At 41.8% G+C, this 23295-nt stretch overlaps 1 protein-coding gene across 1 annotated transcript; it reads left to right on the forward strand.

Annotated features, from left to right (window-relative positions):
* Positions 1-1415: 1415 nt before the first annotated feature.
* LOC109923771 (anoctamin-10-like) lies at positions 1416-23003 on the forward strand. Its single transcript, XM_048606003.1, has 10 exons — positions 1416-1419; positions 2204-2323; positions 3774-4340; positions 7395-7450; positions 8642-8716; positions 9532-9705; positions 12846-13037; positions 15045-15182; positions 19063-19179; positions 21198-23003. The coding sequence occupies exons 1-10, from the start codon at positions 1416-1418 to the stop codon at positions 21324-21326; spliced, it is 1572 nt and encodes a 523-aa protein (XP_048461960.1). The 3' UTR covers positions 21327-23003.
* Positions 23004-23295: the final 292 nt, after the last annotated feature.

The raw sequence follows: 23295 nt of genomic DNA on the forward strand, positions 1-23295 counted from the left end.
TAAAAAAGGGTCTAGGCCCGAAACGTCAGCTTTCCTGCTCCTCTGATGCTGCTTGGCCTGCTGTGTTCATCCCAGCTCTACACCTTATTCATCAGGATGTTGCGTGGGCTAGAGTGTTTCACCTATGAAGGGTCTGTCAATAGCCTGGAGTTGTTTTCCTTCAAGTGGAGAAGGTGAGGGGAGTTTTTACTGAGGTGTACAAAGTTCTGATGGACATAGAAAGGGTAGATAGTGAGAAACCTTCCTCCTCAGTACAGGGGGCATAGTTTTAAGGTAAGAAACATGGAGGTTCAGAGGGGATTTGAGGAATATTTTCTTTCAATCAAACAGTAGTGAGTATCTGGAATTCACTACCTAAAAGGGCAGTAGAGGCAGAAACTCTCAAGTCATTTTATATCTATTTAGATGAGCACTTGAAATACCATAGCATGCAAGGCTAAGGGCCAAGTGTTAGAAAATGGGATTAGAATAGGTGGATGATTGATGATTGTGTTGAAGGCATCTTTCTATGCTGTAAAACTCTATGACTCTATAACACCAACCTAGAAACTGGTTGGGACTCATGGATAAATGATGAGTTCCTCTCAGAAACGGTCCTTTATATCCTGATGGGTCGAGCTTATGTTGAGATGACAGTTAATTCTTTTGGTTACTAACCAACTTATACAATGTTACCCATTGCAATTATCTTGTGATCTTGCAAATACTTCCACTTGCACACTCCTTTGTTCAGAATTAGGCTCTCTGCAAATGTGTCCAAGCACACAAGGTCAGTAATCCGCTGTCTCTGACTTTCACTTCAAACTATAGTAGGGAAGACCTGATGGTGTAACTTTCACCTGTCTTGGCAATGGTGCACTCTACAGAAACCAGACTGAGATCATATCTGCAATGTAACTGTAGATTATTGGAGACTTGCTTGCCCTCATTATTTTGCTCCTGATATAACCATTGTTATATGGGGAGGCAATAGCCTGGTGGTATTATCACTAAACTGTTAATCCAGAGACCCAGGTAATACTGCCACGGCAGATGGTGGAATTTGAATTCAATAAACATCTGAAATTAGGAGTCTAATGATAACCATGAATACATTGCCAATTGTTTGGAGAAACCAACCTGGTTCACTAATGTCCTTTAGGGAAGGAAACTGCCATCCTTACCTGGTCTGGCCTACATGTGACTCCAGACCCACAGCAATATGGTTGACTCTTAACCGCTCTCTGGGCAATTAGGGATGGGCAATAAATGCTGACCTAGCCAGCGACGTCCTCATCCTGTGGATGAACATATTAAAAAAAAATGAATGGCCGGAGTTGATTCAAAAACAAAACTGTCTGGTAATTATTCAGGAACCATTAGAAAACCATTTTATTTTCTCCATAGCTGAGGATGGGTAGGAAGAAAATGAAACAATGGGTATGGGTGTGAATGCAGATTCTTGATCCATTACAGGAAAGTGGAACAACAGCCTAAGATCTGCTGATGAAATCATAGATTAAATAAAGTTGGATTTGATGGAAATCAATCCCTTCTCCTCCTTATCAGGCAAACCAAAAGTACTAACATGGGAGCAGCATAACTGAATAAGGCTTAGACTGTTTGTGTTGAATATAAGCAGAGTTAACCAAAGCTTGTGGCTGCGTGACGAAAGATTGCCTTAATAGGTGAGGAAAAGCCAGTACAATCGAGTACTGGTCTAGGCAGTATTGAACCAAGAAGAATATTTTCAGTACAATCCAGATACCAGCCTTGTTGATATTGTACGGGGTGTCCCTTACTGTGAGTTCAAATCCCACTATGACATGGTGTGATAGTAGAATTGAATAAACTCTGTGTTAATGATGAAGGCTTCTGAACTGCTATCAAAACCCAACATTTACTACTCTTCAAGAAATAAAACATTATCAGCAAAGATTATGCATTCTTTAATTCCCATATCATATTAGTACATGCCTAACCCTCTCTCAATAGTAAATAAATACAATTTTATCCATTTTCCCAGACTATTTTAAAAAGTGGAGTCTGAAAATTTATTCCATAATTAACTGCATTTTCAATGTGGAGTTTCAGTTAATTTGAAAGAGATTTAACACTTTATAATAAGGGACCTAAGGGTATAACCTGTAACTTTGAGAGACCAATGCAAGAGGCAGCTGTGCTCCATGTTTCCATTGCCAATTCACATGTCTCTTGCCTTCAGTCAACAGGCTACAGGAAAGCAAGATTTTGCATGCATTCTATCCATTGCACGATGAGCAAATTCTGTGTGAACTGGGAACTCGCTGGCATTCTTATAGGAATTTGAGCTTACAGCCCATTGGTGAGTAGACCATACTTTGAAGGTGACTTCATAAGCTATATTATAGGGGGCAGGGCTGCCCAAGCACTGTTCAATACATCTATGCCTTCCACTCCCTGAGGGACAGTTATTTGTCTGTCCCAGAAGCTGGTTTCTTCCTTCAGAACCCTACATATTATGTATGAAACTTTTAAGATACAAATGCCATGAAATTGGAACTGTCCTTTATCACTATCAACCCAAGTGGCTATTTATGGTTACCCTTAGTCTAGTCTCACCATCAATGCCACTCATCTCAGTTTATCCACTGGCATTAATTGGTTTTGCCTTACTTTGTGTTTTTGACTATTATTCCACTTTATGCAAGTTTGGTGCTTGCACTATTCTCACTTGGCTGTAAATGTTGTGATGATAATCTCATTCTTTTCTGAAATAGTTTGTTACTTCATTATTTTACTTTATTATTCTTATTCTTGTTTGTTTTTTTTCACCACAGATGTACCTACGCACAATTTTCTTTTAAAAAACTAAGAAGTTAAATCACATAAATGCATGGTAGAATTCTTATACCTTTGGTAAGGAAATGTTTTCAGTAGAGGATATGACAAGGATCCTACACCAAGCAAAGTGAGATATGGTAGTGGAATTACACATTGATCATGCGATGCATCAGGGCTGTTTCATGTAGCCACATTCAATGTATCAGGGGATTTGAGCAAATTATTGGAGTGAGTGTATATTCTTGTATCACGTGTGGATCAGTTGAAAGACTCTCTCATCTCTGAGTCACAAACTTCTGGGTTCAAGTCCATTCCAAAGTTTGAGCACAAAAATCAAGTCTAACAGTCCAGTACTGAGGGAGTGCTCCACTGTTGTTTCATTAATCCAAGGTCTTTTCTTGTCATCTCTGATAGAAGACCCCATGAATCCATTTTTGTAGGTTGTCCTTGATATCCTGAGCAATATTTATTCCTCAATCAACATCACACAGCCGATTATCTGGTCAGCATCACATTGCTGTTTATGGGAGATCACTATGTGTAAAGGGACTCCCTGAGGCTGCACTTTCAAAGTATTTAATTGGCCCTAAAGTGTTTTAAGACATTCAGTGGTCACAAAAAGTGCTATATAAATGCAAATCTTCTTTTATTATGGAATATGCAGGAAATGTGTCACATGAGAACACAAGAATGCACGCTGTTTGTCAATCAGACCTCCCCATTCACTGTGGTTGGGTCTTAGCCTAATGTCACAGCAAGGCCCTGTTCAGAGGAGGCAAGGATGCCAAATTAGAAGGAAAACCACAAGTAGAGAGGAAGAGGGGGAACCAAAACATGGATGAAGAAAATTGCCATATTTTTCTATTACCCGGGTTACCCAGGATAGAAAAGAAACAGGTCAATGGTATTTATAGCAGTGGAAAACACACAGCATGACTATTCTTTCATTTTTGTGTATGTTTCTTTTACAGACTCGATTTATAGATATTTCGGTGGTTCTGTTGCCATGTACTTCAGTTTTCTTGAATTCTTTACCTGTTCGTTGATGCCAATAGCAGCCTTTGGTACCGCAGTGGTTGCTCTATCAATGGACACAATTGACAAGTGCATCCTCTTTTCATTTTTCAACATTATTTGGTCGACTGTGGTCATGGAGTTGTGGAAACGCCACAGTTCCATTCTGTCATACACCTGGGGCACCATGCAGATGAACAGCCAGTTTGAGGAGCCCCGTGTGGGTTATAAAGGCCCAATGGCAACAAATCCGATCACCCATCGCTACCAGCCCTACTATCCTGCATGGAAACGCAAAGTGAAAATTTGGTGTGTTTCAGTGCCAGTACTGTGTTTGTTCCTGAGCCTCTCTCTGTTTGGGATGTTTATTTTCTTCAGGGCAGAGGCATGGGTCAAGACCTATCACAGTGAACACGATGGCTGCTGGGCCTGTGCATTATACCTACCGAGCATTCTTCACACTCTTTATGTTACTGGCATGAACAGTCTGTACAAAGTGGTTGCTGAGGTACTCACTGAATGGGGTAAGTGAGGGTTGAAAACAGTCAGCAGGGAGCAACTCTTCAGGTACACACAGACTGTGGCAATATTGTCCAGCTGAGCCATTTTAGCAGGAAGTTGTGTAGTGTAGAATCAGGCTATTCGGACAATCTAGTTCACACGGACCCTCTGAAAAGCATCCCACCCAGACCCACCCCTGCATTTCCCATGGCTGATCCACCTAGTCTGCACATCCCTGGACACTCCGGGCAATTTAGCATGGCCAATCCACCCCCCACAACCTGCACATATTTGGATTGTGGTAGGAAACCAGAGCACCTGGAGGAAACCCACGCAGACACGGGAAGAATGTGCAAACTCCACACAGACAGTCGCCGGAGGGTGGAATCAAACCTAGGTCCCTGGCGCTATGAGGCAGCAGTGCTAACATTTGAGAATCTGTAACACTCTCTTGAAGACGAACTAGGAAAAATAGATTCACTGTGGCCCATCCAACAATTATCCTTCAGCAAACATTAGTAGAACAAATTATCTGATAAATGACATATTGTTGTGTGCAGGTTGGATGCCACAATTAGCCAGGCATGTCCCACTTACAAAATGCAGGACATAGCCAATCTGACCAATAGCCTTTTAATCATCAGAAAAGTGATGGAAGGGGTCATCAACAGTGAATTGTCAAGCATTTGCAAAGCAATACGTTGCTCACTGATGCCCAGATTGAGTTCCACCAGAAACATGACCTTATTGCAACCTTGGTCCAGACACAGAAGAAAGAATTGAACTCCAGAGGTGAGGTGAGAGTGACTGTGTTTGAATCCAGGCAGCATTCAACTAACTGTCACATCAAGGGGCCCGAGAAAAACTGGAGTCAATGAGAATCAGTGGAAAACCCCTCTATTGATAGGAGTGTTACTGAGCACAATGGAAGATGGTTGTGGTTATTGGAGGTCAGTCATCTCAGTCCCAGGATATCTCTACAGGGGTTCCTCAGGGTATTACCCTGGTTCAACCATCTTCAACTATTAAATTAATGATCTTCTCCCATCATAAGAACAGAAGTGGTGACGTTGACTGATGTGTGCATAGTTTTCAACACCATTTTGCAGCTCCTCAGATATTGAAACAGTCCTTTTCTGGATGCAGCAATGCCTGGACAAAATCCAGGCTTGGTCTGGAAAGTGGCAAGAAACATTCATGCCACACAAGTGCCAGGTGATGACTTCTTCAATAAGAAAGAATCTAACCACTGCCCCTTGACATTACCGTTGCTGAATCACCCACTTATTAATATCCTGGGGGTTATCATTAACCAGAAACTGAACAAAACTAGCCATGGGTGGGACAGTGGCTCAGTTGTTTCACTGCTGCCTCACAGCGCCAGGGACCTGGGTTCAATCCCAGTCTCAGGCGACTGTCTGTGTGGAGTTTGCACATTCTCCCCTTGTTGGCATGAGTTTCTTCCGGATGCTCCGGTTTCCTTCCACAGTCCAAAGATGTGCAGGTTAGGTGGATAGGCCATGCTAAATTACCCACAGTGTCCAGGGATGTGCAGGCTCGGTGAAATGTCCCTTGGGAAATACATGACTACAGGGATAGGTTGGGGGTGATGGGTCTTGGTGAGATGCTCTTCAGAGGGTCAGTGTGGATTTAATGGGTCGAATGGCCTGCTCCCCCTCTGTAAGGATGCTATGGTTTTATGATATAAATATTGTGAACACAAGAGCAGGTCAGGGGCTAGGAATTCAGTGACATGTGACTCACATCCTGTCTCCCAAAAGCCTGCCAACCTTCTATAAGTCACAAGACAGGAGTGTGATGGAAACTTTCCACTTTCTTCGATGCATACAGCTTAATCAACACTCTCAAGAAGTTTGATACCAACCAAGACAATTAATTAGCATCACTCCTTCAACATTTACTCCCTTCACTATCTACGCACAGGAGCGCAGTGTCTACAGGATTTTTTTTCCTTTATTCACTCATGGGATGAGGGCGTCGCTGGCCAAGCAACATTCATTGCCCATCCCTAATCGCCCAGAGGGCAGTTAAGAGTCAACCACATTGCTGTGGGTCTGGAGTCACATGTAGGCCAGACCAGGTAAGGATGGCAGTTTCCTTCCCTAAAGGGCATTAGTGAACCAGGTGGGTTTTTCCCAACAATCAACAATGGATTCATGGTCATCATTAGACTCTTAGTTCCAGATATTTATTGAATTCAAGTTCCGCCAACTGCCATGGCGGGATTCGAAGCCAGGTCCCCAGAACATTATCTGGGTCTCTGAGTTAACAATCCAGCGATAATACCACTAGGCCATCGCCTCCCCACTACTGTGTGCACTGCTGTAACTCACCAAGGCTCTTGAGACAGTACCTTCCAAACCTACGTCCACTTACATCCAGAATGACAAGTGCAGCAAATACATGGGAACGCCACCATCTGCAAGTTCCCCTCCAAGCCATTCACCACCCTGATGTGGAGATTTATCATCATTCCTTCCCTGCCGCTGGGTCAAAATCCTGGTACTACCTAACAGACAGTGGGTCTACCTACAATCCAAGTACTGCAGTGGTTTAGAAGGCAGCTGGCCACTAGGAAGTTAGAGATGGGCAATAAATGTTGGCCCAGCCATCGATGTCCACATCCTGTGAATGAATTTTAAATAGTAGAGAAAAATAGCTACACAAGTGTTTCATCTTTTGGTGTTGATAACGGTATGACATACCTGTGGAGGAGGTGGGACTTGAATCCAGGCTTTCCAGTTCAAACGTAGGGATACCAGCGTTGTGCCACAAAAACCTAACCTCTTGTCTAATCATTCAGTTCAGAGATGTTATTACACACATCTGGATCAAGTGGGATTTAAACTCAGGCCTCCTGGCACAGAGATAGGGATACTACTACTGCACCACAAGAGACCCAAAGGCTTAGGATAACAATAGACATACAAGTGGTTAAATGTGGGAGAGGGGAAAGGTGTCAGTGAAAAATAGAACCCGAGAAACGATAATATGGCAAAGAGCGGTGAGAGAGACAACTGAAATAATTTCTAAAGTTTGTTGAAATTTTATTGCAGAAAATCATCGTTTAGAATCATCCTTTCAAAACCATTTGACAATCAAAGTGTTGGTGGTAAGTACAAAAGCACTTGCTGCATTTTCAAATTTGCCAGCGTTTTAAGGTGAATACTCTCTCAGCTCCGAGTCACAACATGCCATCATTCGAAAGGAGGGAGGTGAACTGATGCACTTTGCAAGCAGTTGGGCACGATAGTGTTGTGAGGCAGTGGATATCTCGTTTGTCTTTCCCTTGAAAATTGAGGCAAGGATCAATCAAGAACAGTCAGCATGGCTTTGAAAGGGGGAAATCATATCTGATTAGTTTAACTGATCTTTTTTCGTGGAGATAGCTATGGTAGTGCAATCGATGTGGTCTACATGGACTTCAACAAAGTTTTTGACAAGGTCTTGCATGGCACACTGGTTATCAGCCATTCCAAGCCCACTGTCCCCGACAGTTACCTGGACATTCTCATACTCTGTTCCTCTAAAGACTCTATTCCATTCTCCCAGTTTCCCTATCTCCATCACATCTGTTCTGATGATGCTGGCTTCTACAAAGGGCTGTCCGAAATATCCATCTTCTTCCTCAGCTGAGGATTCTCCACCACCATGTTTGACAGGGCCTCAGCTGTGTTCAACCCATCTCCTGCGCTTCGGCCCTTACCCCCTCTCTTCTCTCCCACATCACCACCATCCCACCAGCATTCACATCCAAAGGATCATTAGCCGCCATTTCCACCACCGCCAGCAGGACGCCACCACCAAACACACATTCCCCTTCCGGACTGTTCCCTCCGGGACATCCTGGTCTACTCCTCCTTCATTCCTAACACACCCCCTCACCTCCACTGCACCTTCTCCTGAAATCATAGGAGGTGTAACACCTACATGTTTGCTTCCTCCCTCCTCTCTCTCTTTAATGCAAACTAAACCATCTTTTCTTCCCTGTCTCTTACATGTGACTGCTGATGTCATTGTTGCATCATGACATACATCACCATTTCATTATCATATCCATCCTCATCATGTGACAATTTAATCCCGTTTGGTACTATTTCACCCACTTCACTGGCACATAAGTGTTCATTGTCTGCACACTATGAACGGATCAGATAGGACTATTTTTACAGAAAAATCCTTTATGGCAACTCCTGAAGAGTTTCACATTTGAGACCTCCTTCGTACTCAGCTAATAGCTAATTATAACAGTCACAACATTTTAAGTCTAGAGACAAAGATTAATTTCGCATTTCATTTCTAGTTTCGCTTTGTCAATTGTTTTGCTGCGCTGTTTTACATCTCACTCTACCTCCAGGACCTGGAGCTCCTCAGAAAGGTAGGCAGTTTGAAACCTGTGTCCAGATATAAAGCATCTATGGCTGCATTTCTTTTTAACAGGATTTAATACAAGCTGGTACAAACTGTGAGTGGCAGCTGTGATCTAGTTGGGCAACCTTCATGATGCCACTGATAAATACCTGAGACAATTGATACTTTATTCAGATTGTGAGAGAGATTGAAGATATTAAAACTAACAACAAACATGAGTACATTTACGCAGATAGCAGCATTGGATCTCTCCTAGACTCCAATAAGTCACACCAATAATGTTTGAATGTCAACTGGACTTCTGTGATCAAAATGCAATTATTATTCCTTGTAACTCAAATGTATGAATTGATTTTGCCCATGTAGAGGATCAGCATAATATATGTCTGCTTGCCATATGTGGGCACATTTTCATCTGACCTGTTCACATTTCTAGAGGAGGAGAAGTGTTCAGCTTGTAAAAACTAAATCCCGACATTCTCAAACTCTGGTAAGACCATATAACTAATTAGACTGTCAATTGCACTCCTCCCTGAGTGGGAGTCTTGAAGTGCCTCTATACTCTCCCAACAACACCTCCATCTCAGGTTAATTTCTGTAGATAAATGCTTGACAGGCACTGGAGAAATTCCAACTGTGCACTATACATTACCATGGCCTTAACCCCATTTATGGAATAGGTTAATGTACCCACTAAAATAACAGACTGGGGCATCTCTTACAAATAGCTACGATGGCTGATTTTCAGTCATTTCTAGACTTCCATTTTTTTAAAAGAAAGCTTTCGGTTTTCAAATCTCACTGCTGTCCTTTGCATCCTAGAAACTTGCATCACTCCTCGTTCTGACTCAGATCATCAATCAACTCATAGAGACGTTGGTGCCCTATCTCTACCAGACCCTTAAAGGAAAAGGGGCAGGTTTGAAGAAAAAGACAATGGAAAATGCACCAGAAATTGACAAAATCAAATTACAAGGACAGATGCCGTCATTTCCTGTAAGTAGTGTCATAATAATCATTGTGAATTACTATTAAAAAAAAGTCCCCTTGTTCTATTAAAATATTCAGAATACTCTCCTCTGAGTGATTTGTATTTTCAAAAGAATATATATATATGTTCAACTTGTTTAGTCTCGCCTGTGAATGGGATTCTTCAGTTCATAAACTGCAAAGCAGAAAGATTCAAGAGATCTGATGTTTTGTTTCTTAAAAATGCATGTTCCAGGCATGTAATGGGCAAAAGAATATTGTAAATATAAAGTATACTCGTGATGTTTCGTTCTGTTGTAGAATATTTGGTAAATATCTTGAAATAGTATAATTAAAGAGTGATTCCCCTCTTACATTTGAAATATATTACTTGGTGGATTATACACTGGTTATTGTGACCAAAGGCTTTCTCCTGTGTGTTGTATGGTCCTGGTTTCTATGACGTTCAAGCTAAAATACGGTCAGTGAATGTTACTTGAAGATGTTCTTCTTGTATCTGGTGGAATTTAACATCTGCTCTTCTTTGCTCACTTCCCTGACTGGATCTTGCTTCTCGCTGGATATTATTTCCTCCACATGAGGGCACTATTGCATTATAGGAAGGTGACAGCTTTGGGCCCTGCTGAAACTCTTGGGAGTTGGTTGCGTTTGATTTTCACTGAGATCTCTGTCCTTATTTTCCTCTGGATATGTTGAATGAGGTACAGGCAGAACCCGCGTACCATTTCTTACCATCAGCTGGAGATTTTAGAAGATGATGGATGCCAAACAGCATTAATCAGCGATGCCAGCTGTTCAGTATTTTAGTCACCATTGAGATCCGGGTGCACTGGAAAAGGCAACTTTTGTTCTGGGAGTGCTAGGAATGGTGAGGTTGTTGGAATCAGGAGACGGAGGATCCCAGGGTTTGGGAAAATTGAATGAGGAGGTTCCAGGAGTCCAGAGGCAGCTGTCTTGGGATCACTGAGAGCGGGATCCTGGTTTCTGAAGGTATGGCAGTGAGATTTATGTGGTCTGAGGTTCTGCAAGCTCTCAGAGAACGTCCTAGGATTTGGGTTCGAACTTGGCACTCCAAAAAGGATAGGGATGCCAAGGCCCTAAAGTCCAGTAATAGCGAGAAGCAGAGTTTCTGCAATTGTAAGAAAAGATTAGAGTCTGGTAGTTTTGGGATTATTAGTCTCTGGTGCACTGGAGAAAGCAGGACCTAACAACTTGGTGAGGGAAATGGTAGACAGGAGAATGAGATCCACATCACCCATGCTTCAACTTAAATCAACAGGACAAAAAATTGGAAGAACATGGTGACAACAATAGAAAAAACTATGCGCATCTTTTGCAATACATGGACTCCTGGAAGTGTTGTTCACAGATAATGGGCCATCATTTACCAGCAGGCAATTTGAAAGTTGCATGGTATTTGACATATAAGGTCAGCTCCATACCATCCATCGTCCAATGGTCTGGCAGAAAAAGCAGCCCAAACTTTGAAGGCAGGCTTAAAGAAACAGCCTACAGATTCACTAGATACCAAACTATCCTGGTTCCTACTTAACTATAGCAGCACCTCTCATGCAACTACAGGGACAGCTCCAGCAAAGTTGCTTATGGGGAGAGCACTCCGCACCAGGTTTAACCTGACCTTTCCAGACCAGGGGCAGGGGGGCATCAGGAATGCCAACACTGGACACAAGGCTCTGCTAAGTGAGAGGGACAGTTTACTTCAGGGGACAAAGTTTGATATGGGCCAAATGCAGGCAAATGGGACTAGTTTAGTTTGGGAAACTTGGTCGGCATGGACGAGTTGGATTGAAGGGTCTTTTTCCATGCCGTCTATGACTTTATTTGAAAACAGGCCTTCACTCACTATCATCTGTTTTATGTTGTCACACGAGGTGAAGATCTACCTGATTCACTGTAAGATCCTAAGAATTGTGCTATTGATGCATCTTAAATTGATTGTATATTGGAGAGGTTCAGAATAACAATCTTCACCTGAAAGGACAGAACTTGAGTATTGCTGAAAATAAAACAAACTTGCTGCTAAAGGTTTTCATCTTGAAGTCATCACATCAGGACAGATGCTGGAATACCAAATTTCACAGGGAACAACCCATTACAAAGCATGTATGGGAAGCAGGGTACTGATTGTTTGGCAAGATAAAAAAGCTTTGTTTGTCTCTTTTTTCAGTAATAACAAATTTCAAAGGAGTCCAATCCACCTTCCCCAGTACTGATATGAAATTAAAATGCAGTCATTTGGTATCATTGCATATTTTAATAGACACATGGACAATTATCCTTTAACTTCACTTTTACAAGGAGGTCTTGACAAGTTTTGGGATTGATCTAGTTTTCAAAGAAAAGCTGAATTTCTTTTTTAATGATTTATGAACTGACTAGACGGAAATAGTTGCAGCCTGTTAGACAAATTCAGTCAGCTCTACTCTGGGTTGTTCTATCTGTTCTCAGTCATGTTGGGGAAATGAAGCACTGTGTGGAAAGGAACCATATCAGTGCACAGGGACAGGAAAAGCAATGTGTTTTGTTTTCCAAATGTGCTGCATAGGTCATTTATTTTAGAAATGGTTCCTTGATGGTGACCCGTATCTTTTTCTGCCTCTTTGACTAACCTTTTGATTTGATAGACTCTGTACCTTGTGCTATTTATCCAAAGATAATATCATCTGGGAAACATCTCAGTAGAAAGGTTTCATAAGGAATGACAGGAGCAATCTGAACTCTACTACGTGAGTAACTATGGTAATGATTTTATTGGTGGTGCAACTCAACATGGCCAAGAATATCTTCAAATGGACTGTAAGACAGCAATTAACATTATATGAAAGAATTTGAGAAGGAAGGCTGGGGCTGAGGAGGAAGAATCAGTTCGTTCTTCAAAAGAGCTAGGCCTGGCTCATTGAATTCTCCAAAGCCACCATTTTATTGTTGAGAGATAAGCAGGAAAACTCAAAATCAAATGGACGATCAGTGGGATTCCCCTTCTTTGGGGCAGCCCAGCTTCTATATCGCAGTCCAAATGTGGGCCAGCACAGTTTACCACACTGAGGTGGAGTGTGTGCCCAGTCTGTGACTAACCTGATACTCCAATACTTGCACTCCTATCACCTTTGTTTTTGTGTGTCCAGGGGATGTTTGATGAGTACATGGAGCTTTTTGTTCAGTTCGGTTATGTCAGCCTGTTCTCCTGCATTTACCCTTTGACGGCCATACTGATTGTGGTGAACAACGTCACAGAAATCCGAACGGATGCGATGAAGCTCTGTCATCTCTTTAGAAAACCTTTCATCACACCAGCAGCAAACATAGGGGCATGGCAGGTGAGAAAGTGCATTGATTGGACTCTCCCTACACATGCTTTGGGGAGGGCTTTAATTGAGAAGCCGTTGTTTTTATTACAGACATTATCCCATTTCCTGCAAAAGATATGAAAAGACAAGGTTCTACCTAATAATGTGTTTCATGGTAATGTTTGCTCATGATAAATATTTGGTCCAGGACAGCAGGCAGGGTTGATAATATTGTTTTCACTCAAATAGTACCTTGTGATCTTCTACATCCATCTGAGAGGGCAGTGGTTTGATGTCTCACCTAAAATTCAGCCATGTTCCTCAGTAGAATAGTTTGAAAAGAATGATTGGAGTCGTCTGAACTCTACCATGATTAGATTAAAGCACACTCTTAGTCTCATCTGAAATTTCAGTCTAGATACTGTGCTCAAAACTCTGGGGAGGGGCTTGAAGCCACAAATCTCTGAGTGCTCTCACTGGGTGAAGGCAAATACCTAAAGACAGAAGTGTAGCAGATCGCTAGTTAGCCCTTGCTGACTCCTTGCTATTTGTTTGGATGCTTTTCAAACTTTCTCGCCAATAAGGAGTCAACACACAATTGGTAGAATGAACACATGATTTACATCATAAACAGCATGGGGTAAATCTGCTTCTAAAGAAGATTCGAGGCCAGCATGAACATGGTGTATAAACAGGTCAATTTCTGCCTTTTCTTCTTCTATACATTCTTAGAAAATAGTGAGTGGGAGTAGAGCCTCTTGATGCTATGTTTAATTGCGAGGAGAATATTAAATGTAAGAATAGGTATACTTTATACAGTGATTGTAATGAGCTCAGCTAGGTGGACCTAATAGAATATGAGTTCCCTGATTGGGGCTGTTAATCCTGTCCAATCAGGGAGCCCTGGCTGACACATAAGAACAAGAGTGCCAGACATCCTGTTCACAGAGAGCTGGCTCTGTGGGAGCTAGATCAGAGTCAAGGAATCTCCATGTGAAAATAAAGAGTGATTTAATGACGGGAGACCAGCCCCTGTGGAGCTATTTCACTTTAGTTAAACAGGGCATTGGTGAGACCGCGTCTGGAGCACTTTGTGCAGCACTGGTCACCATACTTACAGAAGTTTGTTAATGCATCTGTTAAAAAATTAGGCTATTACCAGGAATGCATTGATTGTCTTCTGTGGCAAAGCTGGACTGTCTAGGCCTGTACCATCTGGAGTTTAGAAGAGTTGGAGGTGACTTAATTGAAAAGATCCTGAGGGGACTTGACCAGATGGTCACGGAAAAGATGCTTCCTCTTGTGGGATAATCTAGAACTAGGGCTCAGAGTTTATATACTAGGGAATGCCCATTTAAATGGAGTTGAGGAAACAGTTTTTCTCTCAGATGGCTGTGAATCTTTGGAATTCCCTTCCTCAAAAGCCAGCGGACGCAGAATCTTTAAATATTTTTAAGGCGGAGGTAGATTGATTCCTGATGACCAAGGGGATGAAAGATTAATTGGGGATATGCAGGAATGTAGAGTTGAGGTTAAATCCTATCAGCCACGATCTGATTGAAAAGCAGAACAGGTTTGAAAGGTTGAGTGGCCTACTCTTGTTCCTTGGTCATATGTAAAATTGATATCAGAGGCATTTCTTTGGCTATGTTAGGACAGTGGAGTGGAATGCTTTCAAATGAGCTCAAGTGGGGTTCCAATCTGTTTCCAAACAAATCATTTCTCTCCAACTGGCTTTCAGTCTCCAGTGTTTCAGTGCTGCAGCTGCAAGTTAGGAATTAAATTCACCTCTCTGTTAGTGGTAATATTTAAGCTTGGTTAAAGCAGTCTATCCAAGTAATTGACAGCCAGAAGATAAAAGACACTGAACAGCAAGGTAATAGCATTGTGTTTATTTCTAAAGTTTTCCTATTTTGTTTTAAAAACCAAGGAGCATGTCCTTGCTTCATATTTCGTGGCTGGCGCATCCAAAATTTGCATTAACATTTTTTTTATTAACAATGCCATGTCTCTCTCATTATCTGCTCTGTTTCACAGACTGCATTTGAGATGATAGGATTCTTGTCAGTCATCACCAACTGTTTTCTAATTAGCATTTCCCCTCAAGTAGAAGAGTATTGTGCAGAAAATAATATAACATCCAAGAATGCGTTGATCTGGACGGTTGGCATTGAGGTAAGTGAATGTCCTTAGTGTTTATTCTTCTCTGTCTTGCAAGATACAATGATGAATCACAATAGGTACAGGCTGAAATCAATATCAGTTACAGCAGGGAGAGGAGTATAATGATTTTGAATGTGATAGAGTACAAATTGGAATGTATTTTCAAAAATATCATTCCAAAATTCTCATTGGTTCAACAATTGGCATTTAAAGGGATTTCAACAATGGCATCTAGTCTCCAATGCCTATAGTGGGTGCATTGGTGTAAACATGATTTGCCCACAATACAGTGACTGATGTAACCAAAACATTTAAAAGTAAATTACTTTGGAGCAAAAAAATTCAGATAAATTTTCCAAAGGGAAATACCTACACTTGAAGGACTGCCCTCCAAACTGAATTGAAAAGTTACCCTTTGCGCCCATCCTCAGGCATCTGAAGGCTAAAATCCTGAGGCTGGCAGGTACGGTGAGGCAGGGACAAAGCCTCTCAGGTCACTATCCACAATGACAAGGAGCTCAGCAAGGCAGCAGTAAGGATCTGCCAGCCATAGCAATGGCACAGGGTGTGGGACAGAGCAGGTGACCAAAGCAGGCAGGGCTTCCTGAGCCAAGTCACTTTAACAGGATGCCAACAGATGCTTAAACAGCCTGATATTTTTGGCCTACATTATGAACAGTGTCTCATTCACCGATGCCCACTGGAATTGAAAATGTTCAGCACTATTTGCCCAATCCAGGAATCCATCCAGGGCACATGCAGTGATGGGTACTACATACATCTATTCTTTAGTTCAGTCTAACACATGTCTTTCACAGTACCAACAACACTGGGGAGATGTTTGTCCTTACCACCTGGGAGTCATCTGGTAGAGCAGATCACTCGCTCTTTTCAGAACCCACCAATTCTGACTTCATTGATACGAGCAGAATGAACGTCTGTAATGAGTGGGTTCTGTAACAAGTGGCTTGTCGACTCGGTTTGATTACCTTCTAGGTGTGTAACAATCTTGGCAATAGAAAACAAATGAGATCATCAAACTCTTTAAAGAACCAGACTCTGGGAGTGGAACATATGCCTTTGATGCCATTACCATTAATAAAATGTGAAAAGAAAATACTCACAAACTACTAGAGTCAAGCCTTTTGGAATTTTACTGGGGCATGTCATACCAAAAAGAACGAAGCAGTTCTATATTGGCAAAGTGAAAGCTAAGGACCCCGTGTTCTGCTGATCCTGAGAGCTAAGTGTGAGCTCCCGAAGACCCATTTCCCATCCTCAGTGTGGTGCAAAGTAACGGGGCTGGACACAATTCTATTTCAGCAGAGAGAACATGCAATAGCAAGCACCCAGTCATGGCTAAGAGACATAATAGGGTCTTCTCCCTCCCTTCCGCTCTGTGACGAGTTAGACAGTTAGAGTGCTGAAGCACCAGGAAGCCTGAAGATAGTCTCTCCTTGCAGTAAGACTGGGTTTAAGACTGACTTCAGAGTTTTGGAATTGTTTGCCTGACTGATGTTAAGAAGCTGATTAATAATGCCTACATCTCACATCCATACCTACCATGCTAATCTGTATTGTTTTACCATTTATTCTCTACTATCTACATTGAGTTGAGGGACTAGTGTTGGAGAATGGGAATACTCTTCCATGTTGGACACTCATTATAAGGCCAGGTATATTCCATGTGATCATATCACAGCAGGACACAGAGTAAAACATCCCATGCTCTGCTCCCAATAAGGTAGCAGCCTCCATTTGACATTTCAGACACACTTAAAGCCTCTCAGCTGCCAATAACATGTCAGCACATGCCAAATTCTGAGCAATTTTGGATGTTCTGCTTGTCCTTATAATGAACAGGAAGTAGACAACTCACGTTTCTCTTACACAGGACCCTTGCAGTTGGACAAAGAAGAAACTTTTAACCATTCGTCTGGGCTGGAGTGAAATTTAGATCCATGGAGAGAAATAACAGTATTCCCATTCCTTTCGTTCATTATCTACTCCTCAGGATCCTTGGTTGATGTATTTTCTCCATGGCTGTTCGTCCCAACACACACACACACAGACACACACACACACAGACACACACACACACACACACACACACACACGGTTGTAGTTAGTTATTGTACATGTCTATGTTCTGAATATGACTATGCCTTTATGTAAGCTTCAAAGTTCTTTTGACCGATGAAAAGAACACTGAATCTCCAATATCTGAAGACAAACACATGCTGTCAGGAGGGACCAGGAAGTTGATTATCTTGTGATCACAGAAAGGTCAGGCACATATAATTTGGATAAAAAGCCCATATCCCTCTAGCTATTTTTGCAGTTGAGGTCCTTTGATGAGCATAAAGGTTATCTGTTCTGCACTCAATAAACTAGCTGTAGAAACAGAAATAGCTGGAAATCGACAGCAGGACCATTGATGTTTCTGATAGGTGCTATGAATCTGTTTGTCCATTTGCAGTAGCTTCATTCTCGATATCCAACCACATAGATTGCTCGGATTGAAATGCAGTCATATACAAATGTTCCTTCTAGTCTGTCTAGTTTGTTGAGCAAACCAGAACAAGTGCAAGTTGCCACATTTCTGTCACTGCTGGGAAGAGGCTGTTTCAAAAGGTATTCCACTCTAATTCTCTTTGAAGAACATAAAGAATATGGCAAAACTTTTAAAAGCTTAAAAATTCTGCATTGAGGCCTAAGTTAACATTATATATAAACAGCACATATGCAACCAGGAACAAAATGAAAAAAATCAGTTGATCAATATGCCACCTCATAAACTCAGCTTGCAGAAACCTCTGAATTTTTGTCATTAAGTGATGAGCTAATTAAAGACAGGATTATATTAGGAATAAGGGATCCAAAAGCAAAATTATGCCTATTGAGAGAAGACAAGCATCCACTTCAGATAGTGATTGATTTAAGCAGAAGTGCTGAGGTTGTGAATCAATACGTGGAACATATTCATGGTCGAATAGACCAGGTCCTGCGTTATTCTGACAGAACCTTCAGACACACAGGGCAAAATAATCATAGACAAAGAGCAGGATGCAAATCTTGTAAAAGACACCATGAGGAATGTCCAGCATGGCTACAAAGAAACATAACAAACAGATACAGATGGCCACTGAAGAGATAGTGACTGAAGAGTCTGATAAATCATTGTACATCAGTTTGGTTCAGTCATGTTGATAGGTGAGGTGTGGTTTGTGACTTTGGGAACGAGAGCTGCAGAAGTTGTTCTTCACACGCAGAGAGCTGATCAGGAAGAGGTGAACACACTGCCCAGGGAGAATGCACATCAGCCAGGAGACCCAGGAGTTCACAGCAACCCAACCAACAGAAATAGAGGAACACCGACCACCATAACAACAACAAATATCACAGGAATTACACTCCCTGGGAACACAGCATTGCTCAGACAAACAGCAACAGTACAACATGTACCTTTAAGAATCCAGCATAATTTAAGCACAATGTGTGTTATGCGTATGCAGCGACCAATGGAAGTAATGAACCGATAAGGCATGAGAACGGTAGTGCATATAGTTGCCAGCTTGGGTAACTCAAAATGTACATGATAATGCATGCTATTCTTTTTCTTTCTTTGTATAAAGATGGGGATGTTTGGTTTGGTGTGCAATCACAGGCAAATATCTCTCTGATGCTGCCATAGTCATGTGACTTCTCCCATGATACATATGCCTTCTAGAGTGACATCTTAAGCTTCACTTCAATAAAAATCCCCATGTTGAGCACATTGCTGTGTTATACACTTGAAACATAGACCAGTTTGTTCTTGCTGCCTGTTTAAGTGACTCATGAATTCTTCCACAGTTCTCAGGCTGACTCTTCCATTATTTCTGTGTTTCAGCATGCTTTGTTGACCATAAAGATCATTTTAGCCTTCATTATTCCTGACGTTCCTCAGTGGGTGAAGCTGAAGATTGAGAGAGTTGAATATCAGTCACTCCAAGCCCTCAAGCACAAGGTAAAGTATGAATTAACTAAAGTATCAAAGAATTAAAGCATCTCTTCTAACAACTTGAATCGATAGAGTACACAGTGGAGAAAAAAATGTCTTAAGGTGTTCCACAGCACTGAGGATCATAGACAAATAGAGTCAGAGGATGCTCATGTGTAGAATGATCATGCTAGCATGAATGAGTGGGCTGAATTGCCTGTTTCTGTGCAATGTAATCTGTGAGAAACCCAGAAGCAAATTAGAACCACAGAAGTTGGTTGCAGCCTCACAACCCTGTGTTAGCAGATGGTCCTGTCACCAGTTACTACAGTCTCCACACTGATGCTTCAGATCAAATTGTACACTGAGCTCGAAGGTAGATAAACATGTCTCCCCGAAACAAGTACAACTCCTGCCAGCTGTTGTGGAGTGATTTCCAGCTGTGATCCACGTGCAATTTACAAACAAATTTCTCATCATACAACAACAACTTGCATTTATGTAAGACCATATGAAATAGACGTTGGAGGGGGCCACGGCAGCCTTCGAGCCTGCTCCACTGCTCAATAAGATCATGGATGAGCTTCTAGTTTATACCCTCATATACCCTAATTCCCATGGTACCTGGAAATCTCTCACCCTGCTTTGAATGCTGTCTTTTCCAAAATAAAAGATCAGTCATGATCTTATTGAATGCAGAGTGGAATCATTGGGCTGAATAGCTTGCACCTGCTCTTTTCTGTGTGCTGTTATGAATATGCTTAATCATGGGCATCCTCAGGTTTTTGAGTCGAGAATTCCAAAGATTGACAACTCTTTGAGTGAATAAACCATCCTCAGTCGTAATGGTCGACCTCTCGTTCTTCTGTAGCACTTCTAATGCAGTAAAGCTCATGAGGTCACCCTAAGAGTGTAGTCAATCAAATATTGATGCCAAGCCGAAAAGACGGAAGGTAAAGATAGGATTTTGTCAAATAAGTATCTTTAGACAAGGATCTTGTAGGAGGAAGAGTGAATTGGGGATGGGAAGTTCTCAGGAAAGAATTCCAGAAACTGTTTTTAACAGGGGCATGTGGAGCTATCTGTCCCTCCTAAGGGGAAATGTTGGTCAGAACTTTAAAAAACTGACTTTATAAAAGGCTGCCTCAGAATGATAAAATGCTAGGGACAGCCTTAACAAGCGGAGAGTGGGACATCGACCCCCCCCCCCCCAGTAGAAGTTTGGTACAACCTGAAGAGCTTTTGTAGACCCAGCAACACTAGACCCTTTAGAGGCTGTTGCTGGGACTGTGGGCTACCCTGTAAAGAGGTACCATGGATGCCAGGGATGGGTAAGTGCTGCTGAGCCTTTTTGTCTGGGAAGGAATTGGGCACCCCATGGAGGTGGGGATTGTGAGGGAGCAGGCCTCTGATACTGGGCAATGAGGCATAAGACAGGGATAGGCTCGAAGGGGCTTGTTCTGAAGAAGGGTCACTGGACCCGAAACATCAACTCTGCTTTCTATCCACATGGGTGCCAGACCTGCTGAGTTTCTCCAGCAATTTCTGTTTTTGTTTCCGATCAAAAGGCTTTTTCCCAAAGCAAACACAAGGCACCCTTTGAAAGGTGTCCTAGCCAGGCCTCCCATCTTTCGACTAACACAAATGTAAAGCAAGCCTTTCCACTTCTGCCTGTCCTCTGCTGCCCAGCATGTGATGGTAGTGAGGGCAGACCAAGGACTGTAAGAGGGCAGAAACTGGCCACTTAAGAGCCTCATTAGACCTCGTACCTGTGGGCAAGTGGGCACCTTACCTACCACCTTTTATTACATAGAGCAGTTCAAGCCTGGCCATGGTTAACTAGCCACAGGGGGCTAACCATCACCAAACCCATCCACCACCCACAGAAAATGCATGTTGTAGGGAGCAGTCAACTCCAGCCAAACAGCTCGGGGGCCCCAACACTAAAACCACCAGTGGTTGAATAGAGAATATTCTTGGCAGGCAAAAGGGGCTCATTTTTCCATCAGCCTTGGGATGTAACTGCTATTTTGCCTCTGTTTTAGTTGGCTGAAGTAGATAAAGATCACAGCAGAGGAATGGCAGAGAAAGAAACGCTTTCTGATGGAACTACAGAGTTCAATTCTGCAGACAGCTCACTGTATATAAGCAACAAGCAGCTGAACTTATTGTAACCATTCTGTTATGATGTGCAAGTGAAATACAGTTCTATAAACATAGAGTAACCCCAGCTCAGAAACTATCTCTGTCCCTCCATCATTTATTTGCACGGAACTTATATTTGCTTTGTGGATAATCCCGCAGCTCCTTTGTTATTTTGTGGATTCCCTCTAACTGCACAAATAAATATGTAAACCAGTCACTGATAAATTACACTTCTCACAGCAGAAACCATGGCTTGCACTTGTATTTTCGGCTTTGTCTCTTGATTAAAGCAATAACCTTTCACAAATATAAATCATCACAGCCAGGGGCAACACACATCAATGGTCTGGACAGAGAGGGTGGCAGGAAAATTGGTTTCTCTTTTACAAATAAGATCCTGTTTATTTAAAAGATTAGCACAAAGTCCTCATTATTTCCAGATAATTGGCACAAATACCATCCTACCTAGTGAGATTTTGTTCCTATTGCCTTTCTATTTTGAGTGCTTCTCTGCATGGCTATGAGATGAAACATTAAAACAGCAAGTTTTTCATGAAAGTATAGCATTGCAGAAGTTGAATGGTCTAATCAGTGATAGTTTAGCATACTGTCCAGCCCTCTTATCCACAGTTGGTCCTATCTGACAGTTGTGAGACCTTTCATTATGACCCTGACTGATCATAATATCTTTGCCTGGGACTCACTGATAGATGGTTGGGTTACTTACCCTGTGAAACTGAGTGATAGTCACAGGCCTCATACTGAGGCAAGCTGGCTGTAACCTTTACCATGTGGCAATCTGACTGTGGTTCAAGCTCCTTGCTGTATGGCTCTCTGACCATTTATTAGTCTCTCGTATATTATCATTGCTTCAAGCTGATATACACAGAAATGGACAACTTCATGTCAGCAAGAATTAGTGCTATTGGCCACAGTCTATCTCTTGATGTTAAAACTGACTTTCACACACACACCCATTGCATGTTACTTTTTGGAAATGTAGATCATTCAGACTCAGTGGTTTAAGGATTCTAATCTATTCTTTCTAACACATCCTCTGCAAACCATGGAAAGTGGATACGAACTTTACAAGATTGATGCCTGATAAATATGACATTGCAGGGGATTCAACATTGAATAAAGAAGGTTGTGCCCCTTTTAAAATGTTTGATGCATGTAACGCATGGGTCGTTTATTTATTATTTTTGCAATACTATTATTGTGTATATATGGAGTGGGGATGAATGTTCTCATGTACAGTATTTCATCAAAAACAAAACACAAAGTAAAGTCCATTATTTTCTCAGTGAATTTCATGTGATTTTATTCTAATGTTAACATTTCTGACATTTAGCTCATTTGAAAAGGCTCAGGAAATACATAGACTATTGTTTTTAGAATAGGGCTATAAGGACACTGGGATATTTATTTCAAAGATACTTTTTGGAAGTCACATAGTTTAAGCAATTTCCTTGGATTTATTTACTGGAAATCACATGCCTGGATTATGGCTTTATATTTGGTATTGCTTAGAGCTCCATTGGAGTACATACTACTGAGAAATAGAGAGAGAGAGAAAAGCTGTTCAAGCCCATCCTCTTCCTTTCTGAGAAACCTCTTTTGGAGTTTCCAGTGTGATAACTGAAACCCTCAGAGATAGCAAGAACTGCAGATGCTGGCGTCAGAGTCAATACAGTGTGGGCTGAAGGAGCACAGCAGGTCAGGCAGCATCGAAGGAGCAGAAAAGTCGACCTTTCAGGTTTATATCCTGATGAAGGGTGTAAACCTGAAACATTGACTTTCCTGCTCCTCTGATGCTGCCTGACCTGCTGTGCTCCTCCAGTTCCACACTGTATTAACTGAAACCCTCAACCAGCTTTCCTCATGTAAATCCACTGAAGTGGTTATTCTCAATAACATCTTGTGACATCTTTGAATGAACTGTGTTTGAAGATCCCAGTCATAGCCATGCATTTTGCAATATTCATCGATATATGT

The sequence above is a fragment of the Rhincodon typus genome, chromosome 15 (genome assembly GCF_021869965.1).
Source record: "Rhincodon typus isolate 14 chromosome 15, sRhiTyp1.1, whole genome shotgun sequence".
Lineage (NCBI taxonomy): Eukaryota > Metazoa > Chordata > Chondrichthyes > Orectolobiformes > Rhincodontidae > Rhincodon > Rhincodon typus.